This window comes from Dreissena polymorpha, chromosome 8, assembly GCF_020536995.1.
Source record: "Dreissena polymorpha isolate Duluth1 chromosome 8, UMN_Dpol_1.0, whole genome shotgun sequence".
Classification (NCBI taxonomy): domain Eukaryota; kingdom Metazoa; phylum Mollusca; class Bivalvia; order Myida; family Dreissenidae; genus Dreissena; species Dreissena polymorpha.
The window spans coordinates 656,558-671,449 of record NC_068362.1 but is presented as its reverse complement, the minus strand read 5'-3'; the positions used below and the strand labels follow the sequence as shown (position 1 = coordinate 671,449).

The window sequence follows — 14,892 nt, the reverse complement described above, 5'->3', positions numbered from 1 at the left end:
CAACTGTTCACAGATTTTGGCATGTATTGAAGTTTGTCATTAAATGCTTTATATAAATAAAGGTTAACATTCAATCTGAAAAGCTCCAGTAAAAAACAAGAATTCAATTAATGGAAGAAAAAAAAACCTCAACTGGGCTCGAACCACTGACCCCTGGAGTAAAAGTCTTATACTTAGACCACTCAGCCACGACACTTTCCGCTTTTATGGTATTTTTAGTTTCAAGAAAGTTCTGCCTTACCGAAAATCAAGTTAAGGCGAAAAGTTTCGTACATGATTAGCCTGTGCGGATTGCACAGGCTAATCTGGGACGACACTTTAAGCACATGAATTAAGCCCAGTTTTCTCAGAACAAGACTCAAAGTCATTTTCACCAGATATCATGAGAACGCCTTCACGTACGATCATGCACATTAGTATGATGGTTACCTTGGAAGTAACCAGGAAGTCTATCGATTTTGGGGTAAATTAGTAAAACAGACTTGTAAATCAAAATTCTTTGCCGCACCATATAAATAACACTTTCACCTACCACCATCCTTATTGGTACTCCTCTCTTGTAAAGAAAGGAAGACGCTCATAGATTTTGAGGACAACATGCCAAATGTCAAGGTTACTAGGACTTTCATATCAAATTAGTTTCTGCATCGTAACCTGATATATCATCATAAGCCCCCACCCACCCATTTGGGGTGAATATTGCGTTGAATCTGTAGGCCGGCCGCGAGTATCGACCGGAAACAAGCGACACGAATCTTGTTTATCGGTAGCTCTTAGTTATGGATTCATATGTACCCTTGTAGCGTTACTACTCGCTCACCAGTTGCGATTATTTCAACTTACTATTCGTCGCTTCGATAAGGATTGTAATTCAAAATGTCGTATACGGTTCTCGTTGGTGCCGCGCGAGTTGCACATCAACGGCGAGCTAGGTAGTTTTTGCCACGTCTTTTGTAAGACAAAGCACAAATCAAGTGTTCCTGTCGCGGTATGGATTTACCAAATGAAATGTTTAATAGATAATGCACATAGTGTGACGTAACGTAAATTGACACTCGTTTTATGAAAAAAAAGAAAAAAAACTTCAAAATAAGATCGACGAGAGGATCATATTTCATTATTTCATTATTATTGCATAGAGCATGTGAGTCGCGTTCTGAGAAAACTGGGCATAATGCATATGCGTGAAGTGTCATCCCAGATTAGGGACGACACTTTCCGCCTTAATTGGATTTTCATGTAGAAGAGACTTCCTTTGAACAAAAATACCCAATAAGAGGAAAGTGTTGTCCCTGATTAGCCTGTGCGGACTGCACAGGCTAATCTGGGACGACACTTCACGAAGAAGCATTATGCCCATTTTTCTCAGAACGCGACACATAATAAAATCGTCTGTTCGTGGCTCTTCAGCAGATGCCACAGTATTTGGGACAGGTCGCGATGGTGGCTGGGTTAGTCTTGTCCGCGCAGATGTGAAGCGCGTCGTCCATGCTTTTGCAGTTGATTGAACCATTGTCCATGCAGGTGGCGGCTGTTGGTGGTACAACAGTTGTCACACCAGGGCCTTAAAAAGTCAGAAATGTCGCACATTGAGTGGAATTGTGAGAGTGTTTCTTGATGGTATCATGATAAAACTTCATGTACCATGGGATGCGTATCTGGGCGAAGAAATTACTTAAGAGTGATTTTGGATTATTGCATTGTGATAGTTGTTGAAACAACATCGTTGTGATTTTTATAAATGGAGACTCACATACTTGCGCTATTAGCAAAGTTATTATGAAAAGTTGAACTATAGAGTTGATATGTGTCTTGTTCTGAGAAAACTGGGCTTAATGCATGTTCGTAAAGTGTCGTCTCAGATTAGCCTGTGCAGTCTGTACAGGCTAATCAGGGACGATACTTTCCGCTTTTAGGAAATTTTTCATTTAAATGAAGTGTCTTCTTAGCAAAAATCCAATTAAGGCGGAAAGTGTCGTCCCTGATTAGCATGTGCAGACTGCACAGGCTAATCAGAGATGACACTTTACGCACATGCATTATGTCCAGTTTTCTCAATCCGCGACTCATATATTAAAAGATTTGAGCATCTTCTGTGAAAACTAGGCTTAAAGTATGTTCGTTAAATTTCGTCCCAGATTAGCCTGTACCTGTACAGTTTGCACAGACAGATCAGAGACATTTCCCGCCTAAACTGAGTTTTCAGTAGAAGATAAATTACTTTAAACACAATTTTCCATTCAAGCGGTCATTGTCGCTCCTAATAAGCCTGTGCGAACTGCGTAGGCATATCTGAGACGACACTACGCCCATGCATTAAGACCAGTTTGTCCCAGAACGGGGTTAATTCATACTTGGCACGTATTTTGAACCGTGTGTGTATTTATCCCCAGCATCATGTGTTTATTTTCCAATGTGCCGATGCGCTCAACGCCTTCTTGTTGGTTGAACGAAATGGGCGACAGGAAAGTAGCAGGATAACGCATAGTAGACATGAAAAGAACAAGTTTATCCGACACCCAGAGTTTCTCTCTATAAAATCATAAAGCTGTTGAATAGATAATTTAATACATTTGTATTGTCATTACCCCCGCAGTATCCACAGAACTTCGGGCATAACTTCCGGGCCGCAATTGTCCCCAGCGCGCAGATGTTCTGTGTGTCGTTCGTCTTGCGACAGTCTATATCCGGGCTATCTGCGCACGCAGGTTTGCATATGCCACAGTATTTCGGACAGTACATCTGGGTGGGCAGCGAGTCGTTTTGGGCACAGATCCCCAGTGTAGCGTTCATCGTCACGCAGTTGATGGCCGGGTTGTCCTGGCAGGGGTCCTCGGTACTGCCCGTCAGCGGCGGTAGCGTCGTCACCGGCGAGCCGTCAGCTGTGAAAATGCAGGAAATGAAGTTTGTTAACACATCATTTTAATTATGAGGCTCACTCTGGGAAAACGGGGCTTAATTCATGTGAATAAAGTGATGTCCCAGATAAATCCATGCAGCATGCACAGGCACATGCTTATCAGGGACGACACTTTCCGCCTAGACTGGATTTTTGTTCAGAAGAGACTTCCTTCTAACGAAAAATTCCATAAATCGGAAAGTGTTGTCCCTGATAAGCCTGTGTGGCCTGAACAGGTTAATCTGGGACGACTCTTTGCGCAAATGCATTAAGTTCAGTTTTCCCAGAACGGGGCTCATTCAAATAAATAGAATATCTTAAATTTACAAATCATAACTCTGTAGTGCCAAAATAAAAAATGGCTCCTCTTGTATGTACTGATGTAAGATTTAAGTTATTAAAGAATAAGACTTATTTCAAAAGAACTCGTTTTGGCTATACTTTTTGATTCGGTTTTCTTTCTAATATACACCATAACGATACCAGGCATAAATAGTACGAGTAGCGTTGAACAACAATAGTTAATAAAAGTCGATATACTCGACGTATTTTAAAGGGTCGTCTAAATAGTTCTGTCTTTCAGTAATACCGACACCAAAGTAAACACAAACAGATACATATTGTACCGTATGAGATTCAAAACCAACAAACAGAAATGTCACTATGATCGCAATTAGCTTCAATATATCAAAAACGAACTTGTACAATATCCGCAGAACTTCGAACAGTGCTTGACTGCGATAGGCGAATGATGTAGACAGATGTGCATGCTGTCATTGGCCAGTTTGCAGTCCATCTCCTGAGAATCCGCGCACGTGGAACTCGGGCCCGTGCTCGGTGTGCAAAGCCCGCAGAATTTCGGACAGTACAGCAGTGTCGGCGGTGACAACTTTTGCTCGCACATGCGCAGTGTGTCGTTCATCTGTTTGCAGTCGACGTCGCCGCTGTCCCGGCACGGATCCTGTGTACTTCCGGTTGGAGGCGGCATGGTAGTTCCGGTACCGTCTTAAATGTAAATGGGGAAATTCTTCTTAATTACTGTGAGCATTTAAATGCTTCTATCACCGCTTATTGATCGTTTGTAATAGAAGTTTTAGATGCAACACGCGCAATTAGTTAAAAAACAAAACACAGTTGTGACTGTAATTTTAAATCAAAGTACTGAAAGTACTGATGTGACGATGCTTTTGAACAGGATGGATATACAAGCATCAATTTAAGTTTATCTGCATCACCAAAATTGTGTTTGTGGGTACGAACATTTGGGTACGAAACAAAAATGGGTACGAAAATTGTGGGTACAAAAATTATGCCCAACAAAATTTGGTAAAACAAAATTTGGGTAGGAAAAAAAAATGGGTAGGAAAAAAATTGGGTACGAAAACAGTTGGGTACGAAAATTTGGGGTAAGAAAAAAAATTGGGGGGTACGGGGAAGTAGTACCCGTGGGGAACTTGACCCATTCAGTGAAACTGGGAGGCGGATTACATTCTCGATCAAATATAACAAGTAATATATTTGAAAAGATATTCGACGTGTATTTTCTGTACCACTTATCTTAAAAAACGTTCTGTTACAGTTAAACGTTTGTGGGTTATAACATTACGTTTCAGCAGATACATTCAAAACTTGACATGATCTTTAATTACACCATGCTCTTTAATTTCACATGTATAGCATACGAAACTTTATTTCGTTGTTTTCTTTCCTAAGTTAATGATGTCATGTGTACGGACGTGATTTCACATCTTTTTTGTCTTTTGATTATTGTTTTTTCTCTAATTCAATAAGGTTGGGCATGTTTGTTCGTTAAGTACTGCAATAATTTCCTGATGATTCCCGAAAGTAGGTATGAGCACATAGTCGTAAGAGTACTTAAATACGTGAGTTTCATGGATATTTTACGGCTATTATGCTGTTTATATACCATACTCGCTACAACGTTTACAAATGGCATGTTTGAAATAATTCGTTTCCTTTACAATCATGTTAATTATACACGTTTCCATTCGCAATTTATTTACAGAATCACTACAAATGTCAAATACAATTCAGAAAATGCATAGTTGTTTCATTGATCTATAAACATATCATGGATTGAATATAACTGATTTTCAAACTATTATTAAATCTTTTTCCCAGAATATGCTGTGCTATTTATAGCTGAGCTTCTTATACCTTTATCAATGATAATCAGCGAGTAATGCCGATTAGAAAAATCGAGCTATCTCAATCGGACTGGCTCGGTCTTTTACATAGGTCGCCAATGTGAAGAATTTTTTCATGGTATGATAACTTAGACGAGCTGCTTCGCAGCATCGTCAAAAATCGCTTATAAAACCTTATGCAAACAGCACCAGCACTGGAGACGACGTGAACTTGGATGTTGGTGTCCAAATAAGCCACATTTACTGCACTTGGGCAAGTTTCATTCCGATATCAATTAATTTGTGCATTAAATATTAAACACGCGTGACAGCCAATCGTGAAATTTGTATATGAACGGGAAGTGTTTAAACACTTCTTTTTTATGGTTAAAATTAGGCTCTTACTTGTATAAACTCATCCAATAGTGTAGGTTCGATATCTAACTTAATGCTAAAAAATAATAAAATGATAACAACAAACTCTTTTGAAAGCCACACCGCTGTTTAGAGAACGTTGAATCCCTATACGGTTTATTGAGTTTCATTATTCTTATATATATAATATTTTTTTTATATATCGGTTAATGATATTTTAATAAAATAATGATTGTGTCTCTTAACTTTTCTTAATACTATTCACATATATTACCCATAAAATGCACATAATGAACTCGAATTAACTTGAATAACGTATGGCATTTTCGATATAAAATTGCAAACCGAATGTTTTATTTGAAAAAATAAATTAAAATAAATATGTATCCTTAAAACCTTTAGATAGGTGATATCTCGTTACGCACTACCCAGCACTATAACTATTTATAAAACTAGCACAAGAACGCAATACTCAGTACACGAGTTTGGTATTATTTCAGACTGAGAAAGTATATATAATACGCAACGAAAAGTAGTTTACATATTTACATTCGGTAACTATTTTGTATAATACTTTATCAATCGCTCTATTTACATTCTTCGATCCAGTTCCAGACATCCAAATAATCAAATCAACATTATGAAGCAAGAGGCTCCATTTTCACCACGAGAGCATTTAGCCCATTCATGCCTAGCGTCCTGAAAAAAGGACATTGCAAACAGCGTAAACCCAGATGAGACGCCGCATGATGCGGCGTCTCATCTGGGTCTACGCTGTTTGCTTAAATGAATTTCTTTATGAAATATTCTAAATATAGAAATAAATATACTTGACACCCCTAATTTTGGAAATAAATTGATCCAATTTAGAAGGATGGGAGAGTCTACTGGGCATAAATGGGTTAAGGGATCCTTACTGAATGAATAATGCTTATATTCAAAATGGGTAAAAGTAAGCACAAGATGGTCTTTTTCAATTGAAGAGATTCACGGACATTTCCCCCCAAAAATACGTTAACTTATTACTGAAAGTTATTGCAAACTATCTTTTATATTTACCATTGCAGTATCCACAATATTTACGACAATATTTCGTGGCAGCCAGCGTGTGCTCCGCGCATATGCTGTGCGCATCGTCTGCCAGTTTGCAGTCTAGTTCCGGGTCATCGTGACACGTGCTCGTGGCATTGGCTGCAAAGAAAATATACAGCAACAATGCTGCTGAACCGTGTAATTGTATTCAATTCAGTGCATATTGAGACGATAAAGACATATGAATTTAGTTGGAACATATTTAAATATTGTATTTTGAAATTTAGGAAGCTTTTGGTGTTAACTTTGTTACACATCGGACACGAGATATAAACACATGCAAGTTGCAAAATAGTTCATTTCGCCGATAAAAAATAAATCAAATATTTTCAACGGCGACGCTATACAGATTGGAATTAACAATGAATTTTGTTCAGAAGAAGGTTGGCAAACGTATTTTATGGTGTGGCAGTTTGGTTACCTTGGATACAAAGATGTCTGTTGCACCCAGGCGTGTCACAGCATTCGTTACACAGCTGTGTGCTTCTCTTTCCCAGTTGATTGAGAAGGTCGCACCGCTGTCGAGAAGAACATAAAACGAGTTCCATTCAAAATTGACGCTTTTTGTAAAGCAAATAATTTACTTATCATTAAACACGTAGACAAACATTAAATAAATCTTATACAAAATGCAATATTTTTTCCTTGACACATATTTTTAAAACTAGCTCTGTTTGCTCTGTAAATGCAGAATAAATTGGCATATTGAAAATATAACATTCCATTTGCGTACGATTACCGGTAAATAGGCTCTTTCAAACTATGCAGCCAGTGGCATATACGGGGTATATTGAAAACGACCTGATTCATACCAAAATTGATCTTAAAGCGAGATTATACGATTTTGTCAATATTTATTAATTTATATAAAATGTTTAAAAAACTTATTAAACATATATTTCAACATAAATTAAAATAAAAGTTAAGAAGAACATGCGTCGAAAAATGCGAAATAAGCCTGATATTTAATTCTGAAATCGAAAATTTCTGTAGAGTCGAATTCGCCATCATGTCAATCATGCATGTACGATGTGAATCTAAATTTAATAAAACGGTTCATTTTAAATTCCTGCAACGATATCTGTTCATACGACACACGAACACTAACTAAAAAGACGAATGCTTCGGTTATTATAGGAAAATATGTACGAAATATCTTCGTCACAATCGGCTCGAGGCGCTAATTTGTCTTTGCTGCAGTTTATGAAATTCGTCTTCAATGTGTATTTTTTCTTGCCTATTTTGTGTTTTATTGTAACATATTTTATCAATATTTTACAATTTAACACATGTAAAAAATCATATAATCTCACTTTAAGTCATGAACTACCCAGTCCGCTATAAAGTCATGCAGTGTTTCGCGGTCTCATTAGCTGGAAAGCGTAGCTCCGGACCAGACGGCGCTAATGAGCAGAATGCATATGGTATAAGACCCATTTACGCATGAAGCGTTTCATAGAGGCCGACAGGAAACCAACCTGTTTAGTTTCACATCCGAGGCTGTACTTGATCTCTACGGAATCGGCGGCATACTTCTGAACGATGCATTGCTGAAATGGTAGGGGACAATATAGGGTGGGAAGAACAAGTAGACGACCAAACTAATTGTGATGGCTGGACTTTACTTTGATTTATTTAATATAAGAGCATGTCTTTACACATATACAGACACAAACGCATAAAAAAGCGCACCAGCATGCTCGCTATATTGGCAATTTTGGGAAAAATACACCAGCAAGAATTAATAGGAATATAAAATGCGATCATGTTTGTAACGGTTAAACGAATGCTCGGTAATATAATTCCATTTCAGATGTACGGTAACATGTTTTTTTTAGTAACAATAAAAATATTAAATCCTTATCGCACACGGGATAACCGAGAGCATAATTTTAAATAAGCGATTCCTAAATGAAGTAGGTCTAAAACACTAGTTGCTTACCAATATTGATAAAAACAATATAAACAAATCAACAACAACAAAAACACACACAAATTAACAATTTAAGAAAGATAAACTTAAAGAACGGATTCAACAAACCAACGCAAGACAACTCTGACATAAACCGCCACACCTACCTCACCGTCCGCGCACGTGACTCGGTTTGTGCAGTCTTCCGGCGAGTCCACTGAGTCGCACTGGTAACATTGAACCCCCGGTTTCGTACCTGGAACACAAGGGGTGATTTGATAGGCGTTGATGTGTATCTTTCCTTATGTTTTAAAGGTTTTGAGTCGTCATATTGCTTTTAAATCGATTTGTGCACGTTTGATTGTTTCAAAACAACAGAAATAAACACGCTGAGATAACACTTGGGAAAAAAACAATATTTCCAATTGCGTAAATTATGTCATTTTTTTAAGGTTTTACTGATGAAAACCCACCAACAGCACACACCCTTCTCAACACTTAACTTAAACCACCACCACCAGTGCACCAAGACCAACAACAGCATTACAACAATTATCTTACTGTTGCTTGCCGGACAAAGCTCGGTGTTACACAGGTCGGTGGAGCAGCAACCCTCACACACACTCAACGCGCTCCTCCGCCCATGTGCGGCAAGTGTGCACAGCTGAAAATGAATTGGGTAATGCAAGTTCATAGGATACTTTTTACGATTATTACATAAATTTATAAACTGACGTGTACTCAAAGAAGAAGCACAACTAAGTCGCCGTGGTCACAATTTGATCGCCGTGGTGTAATGGATATGGTGTTCGCCTAGCGACTTCCCAGGGTTCGATCCCCACTGTGGGAGCGTTCATAATTTCCCCCAAAGACATCAAGTACTGGTTCTAGGCCCAGGAAACGAACACGAGAGCACTTCAATAAGCCCGAGGCTTTCGATACACTCGAGCTAAAATAAATAAGTTTAAACAAAGCACAACTTATGGAAGGTATAATATCGATATGATATACAAGATATACCTGGGTCTTTTGGCATCCCGCATTGTAATATACAATCGAGTTGTCGCCAATCACTTTTTCCGTGTGGCATTCCTAAAAATCATAAATATTGTGACATATCAGAAATAGCTCGCAACTAAAAGAAATAAGCGTCTAACAATATATATTTTTAAACCAATCAGAATATTACTTTCATTGTGTTGTGAATTGTAAGTAAAATCAACTTGGGTCCACTGTAAAGTTGTTTAAAAAAAAGTGAACAGAAATGCGCGTTCACGTTACGGTATATTTCAAAAGTTAAATGTGTTTTTTTTACATATTTTATCACACGCGATGTTTAGATAGGGTTTATTTTATACTTAAGTTTGTGAACCAAAATACGAGGAGAGATATTATGTGAAAACTATAATAATTATGTGAACAATATATTGTGTGACCAGAATAATCATAAGTAGCAAGTAACCTCATCCGGGTTGCACTGCACTACCATGGAGCAGTAGTGCGGGTCGGTGACCCCTGTGCACTGGTGGCATCTTGGTCCGGCGCTAGGGGCGACGTGTGTACTAGTGGTGGCGCCACCATGCGACGGCGCACGCGTGACGTTGTGACCGGGACCTCCTGACAAACGGATAATTGTCGATGCATGCATCGAAGGTTTTGAGATTTAAGGATTGATTTTATGAAGAAAATTTTACGATAAGGTTACTGTTTAAAATGATTTGCAGCTTTTCACACGTACATGATCGGGATTTATAATATTTGAAACCAGGTTATGCTTTTTTCGGCAATTAGTCACACGTGTACAGTAAAGAAACCCGATTTGACAACGTTAATGTATTTCTGATGTTTTTTTTCCAGAACAAATACATATGTCGAACTAAATTATAAATGTTGCTGGCGACAGGAAGCAAATGATGATTTAGGGATTTCATTGAAGGGTGTTTATGTTGTTTTTTAGTTTCTTAGTAATAGGGTGAATATTTGATTAGGTTCCATTTACTTTCCATATTCAACAATTATCTAAATGGTAGACATTAACGGAGATAAGTTTCATGATAACAATGTTAAATAATATGTAAACAATATTAGATAAGAGTTCTTAGCAGATTACACGCTTAAAGCAGTTTTATGCTTTGTCGAAGCAACTAACCCCCATGTATTTTAGTACCGGTGTGTTGTCCGAATTCTTAAATGGTAATTTTCTTGATTGTTTTATAAAAGAAAGTCAAACGAAAATAAAAAAACCAACCATATGGAGCTAAATATATTTAAACTTAATTTAATAACAGTTTCATTTAGTAGCTTTATATGCAGAATATTTATAAATGGTCAGTTATGGCTCCGTCCGTAATTTTTCAAGTCGACACCGTTACGAAGAAAATTTCATCTACCGCACGGGAATGATACGGGGATACAACTTTCTCCGAAAAGTAAACATTCTTTCAACCTTTTACGTCATAATTAAGCAATGAACAGAGCGCGAAAAATGTGAAAATCATCAAAAAGTAGGTAAAATATTGAACGTACTTTTATTCAGTGTCAACACCGTTCTTCCATTTTCTTTGCTATTTCCACTTCCTGTTCTTTTATGATTTTCAAATATTATGTATTCTTAGATGCCACAAAATAATGTGTGCGTAATGTGTTTTTGAGACAAGTTGCATGCTGTTTGTGGATGATCAAATGCCTGAATGTCATCACCGTTACAGTCCACACCGTTACGCTGAATGAGTAACGGTGAAGACAACATCGTAACGGTGTGCACAAATATATACACACATTATGGTGTGAATAAACTTCGTTTTCATATCGCCGATTGTTTTTCAAACAACATCGCAAATTTTACATGGAATTTATAAGACAAAAATGGAGAATTAATACAATTGGAATCAGTTCTGTCAGAATTCCCGAATGCCATCACCGTTACGTTCCATACCGTTACGCTGAATGAGAAACGGTGTTGACAACATCGTAACGGTGTGGAGAAATTTATACAAACAATATGGTGCGAATAAAGTTCGTATTCATATCGCCGATTGTCTTTCAAACAACATCACAAATTTTAGTAAAAAACACGATGCGAATAAACAAGAATATGAAAGTATACGATAATCTGTCCACACCGTTACAAATGTGACAACACCGTTACGCCGCATAAAAAAGAAGACTTTTATATACATTAAGATTCAACAAAAACTGCAAACGTGTTTTAACATCATAAAGTCTTCAAAAAGGTGTCCAATGAAAGAAGAATTTAGTATATAAACATGTACCCAAACATTTTATAGAAATTCTTAAAGTTGTAAAACGTAATTAAAATTTGTATTTACACCGTTACGCACTTAATGTTCTGATAAAGTCACTGACGATTTGGAATTGATGTAATAGCTACCCATGATCACTTTATACAATGAAACAAAGCCAAAAATTTCATTTAAATTAAGTTGAAATAAAATAATATCATCAAACAAGTATTTATGTCCGTAACGGTGTTCTCTTCACAGCTTTTGACGTGCGTCAAATAAGCCTTCATAATCGCGATCTGTGTCACATTAGGTCGTGCCAAGCTTAGGTTGACGTCCGTCTGACATGTACCTAACTGATAAACGGTCTGTCGACACTGCTTTACTAATTGTGTTTTTGAATATTTTTTTATTAAGAATGGAACCTAATCAAATTTCACCCAATAACAGATACAATGAGGATATCCTATCATTTTTGTTGTCTCTATATTATATTTGGGCCGTGCTTAATATATTTGCGTAAAATTTCGTCCTTGATAAGCCTGTGCCGTCCGCACAGGCTAATCAGGGACGATACTTTCCGCTTTTATGATTTTTTTTGTTTTATGAAAATCTCTTCTTAGCAAAATCCAGTATAGGCGGAAAGTGTCGTCCCTGATAAGCCTGTGCGGACTTCACTGGCTAATCTGGGACGCCACTCGATGCAAATGCATTAAACCCTTTTTCACATAGCATGGCCCGTTTCTATTTTTGACCAGTTTTTATTATGCCATAAAGCAGGCTTACACTACTCTTACTATGATCTTTTTGCAAGAATACTCTTTTAAAATATCATTACAATATATAAAACAGTTTTCCAACTTCAATCGAGAGAAATAGATAAAAAATGTATGTCACGATTTAATATTATTACTATTATTGTGTTATGAAATTCACGAAACATCTTCACGAATTTTTTTTACTTTTTTAGTATTTAGTATAAATATTGGAACAATTTATGAAACAAACTGTTAGCATGCATTAGGGGCTAAGGTTCGCGAGCAAAACAAAGACAATAACATAATGTTCTTTACCTGACGCAGCCCACGTTCCTGGTAGCAAGCACAACGCAAGGAAAACTGAAAACATATCCATGATAGCATGCTAGGCATACAATACCGGTAGGAGTTGGCGTCGACGTTACCCTAACATTCGTCTGTCTAAAAGTCTTATTTTGTCTATTGATTGATACCTGTTTGTAACTTCCGGCTTTTGTCTCTTAGTTTTGGTACCGAGATGCCGATTTACGTATAAGAGTTCAAGTTTTTTTTCTTACTTCAGAAGGGGACCTTATATATGTCTTATATATGCCCTTATAGATGTAGAGTTCTTCCCCAAGTTTTGTTGTTGAAAATTGGTGCAATTTTCACACAAGTTCAAGTTAAAACGAACAAATGTCGTCTCCTTGGTCACTTTCGTAGTCATGCTATTAAACCAAAAACGAAATTTAAAAATCACAAATCAATCAAATAAAGCCTTGTAGTCGACATACCGTTAATTTCCATTTTCATAGTATAATGTGTTATTTAAAATGTATACTTTGTTTGCCGTATGCACATACTACTATTTTGGCCTGTGCTTACCTACGAGTCTTAACAGATTTTGGCAGATGTCTTGTTTAAAAAAAAACAACAACAACAAACAAATTACTACCTGGTTGACATAATCAAATACGGATGCATAGAGAATTGACTCTAATAAGTAGCTTTTAAACCGGTTTAAACTTTCAATGGTTTTGCATTGACCGTTCCAATGCTGTGTCCGCTGCGTTACTATTTTTTGTTTTAAGAGTTGTGTTGGCTACTGTATTGTACTGGCAATAAGTAAGTTGCATTTAACCCTTTCAGCGCTGGAACCGAATTTTAAAGGCCTTTGCATACAGTTTGGATCCAGATGAGACGCCACAGAACGTGGCGGCTCATCAGGATCCAAACTGTTTGGCATTTTTGCAGACTACAAATTTCCCAGCATGCAAAGGGTTAATGGAAGACTTTCCCTCATTGTAATGTTTCAGGTGTTCCATAACGCCTTTATTAAATTAATATCAAAACAAATCAAACGAAAATAAGATTGCGTTCTGAAGTATTCTAGTACATGTCTACACTCTCATGTTTTAATAATTTATTTAGATTATATTAGCCCTAAACCATCACTTTATCTTGTTAAGACATTTATCGCTTTTCAAAGAAGTTTCCCAAACATTTTGTTTTCGTGTCTTTGTTGTGATCATGCATTTCTTGACACGAATTATGATTTATTCACAGTTGAAAATCCCATTAGTTACACATGAATCAGTTATATGGATATTTTATCAAAATGATGTTATTTTGAATATATTCAATATATATTTGAGTATAATAATATACATTTTTAATGTTCACATGTACATGATTCATAAATTTACAGTTAAACAACGCATCGTGTTAAAGTACACGCCTAGTGGTTACATTTCATTTAGTGATAGTATGTTTTTAAATATTTAGTTTGTATCAATTCTTTGCTAAAATGCCTAATAAAAAAGACATCTTCAAAATTACATTTACAAATAACAACTCACCATTGATTGCCATTGTAGGTGTAGTCACTATCAATAGGAAATATGTGTCAAATTTTGCACCGACTGTGTTTTAAGATAAGACCAGAGACGATGCATTGAGTTGGAGTATGAGCTAGAAACGCAGACACAATTAATCGTGTGAAATGCCATACAACAATATTGCAGTAAATAACTGTGTGCAGTCGAGCGGGATTCTTTATCTCTTTCAGTGCTGGAACCGAATTTTGAAGGCCTTTGCAAACAGTTTGGATCCAGATGAGACGCCACAGAACGTGGCGTCTCATCAGGATCCAAACTGTTTGATATTCTGATAGTATTCTTTGAAAAAACACGAAGAAAATGCTAATTTAAGAAATTCTGCAGACGACATGTTAGCAGACGACAAATTTCCCAGCATGCAAAGGGTTAATATGGCATCGCCCAGAGGAGACTTGCTGATTACTCGAGATAGTATAAGATACAGGAGACTCCCACTTATAAGATACGACCCTCTGTCGTTTAGTACGAAGAACCTAGTGCATAGCAGTTTGTATTTTTATAAGATGAAAACGACCAATCTGTGAATTGATATGAATACTTATCATTATATGTTTTAGGGTGATGTGCATGAATGAGCCTTAATGGGTCGA

The 14,892-nt window shown here is 36.9% G+C and overlaps 1 protein-coding gene across 2 annotated transcripts in view; it reads right to left on the bottom strand.

Annotated features, from left to right (window-relative positions):
- Window positions 1–1,118: 1,118 nt before the first annotated feature.
- LOC127842547 (protein psiR-like) overlaps window positions 1,119–14,892 on the bottom strand; it is a 33,727-nt gene continuing 19,953 nt past the window's right edge. Inside the window, exons 1-12 of one of the 2 annotated variants that reach the window (XM_052372101.1) lie at window positions 14,264–14,383; window positions 12,741–12,785; window positions 9,888–10,042; window positions 9,446–9,517; window positions 8,987–9,089; window positions 8,593–8,681; window positions 7,992–8,063; window positions 6,935–7,031; window positions 6,481–6,612; window positions 3,599–3,904; window positions 2,589–2,882; window positions 1,119–1,564 (exon numbers count right to left, since the gene is read on the bottom strand). In XM_052372101.1, coding sequence (XP_052228061.1) covers window positions 1,407–1,564; window positions 2,589–2,882; window positions 3,599–3,904; window positions 6,481–6,612; window positions 6,935–7,031; window positions 7,992–8,063; window positions 8,593–8,681; window positions 8,987–9,089; window positions 9,446–9,517; window positions 9,888–10,042; window positions 12,741–12,785; window positions 14,264–14,276 — 1,536 coding nt within the window. In that variant the 5' untranslated portion in view covers window positions 14,277–14,383 and the 3' untranslated portion in view covers window positions 1,119–1,406. Of the gene's footprint in view, window positions 1,565–2,588; window positions 2,883–3,598; window positions 3,905–6,480; window positions 6,613–6,934; window positions 7,032–7,991; window positions 8,064–8,592; window positions 8,682–8,986; window positions 9,090–9,445; window positions 9,518–9,887; window positions 10,043–12,740; window positions 12,786–14,263; window positions 14,384–14,892 lie in introns of those variants that run through there. The other variant, XM_052372103.1, reaches the window with a different exon arrangement.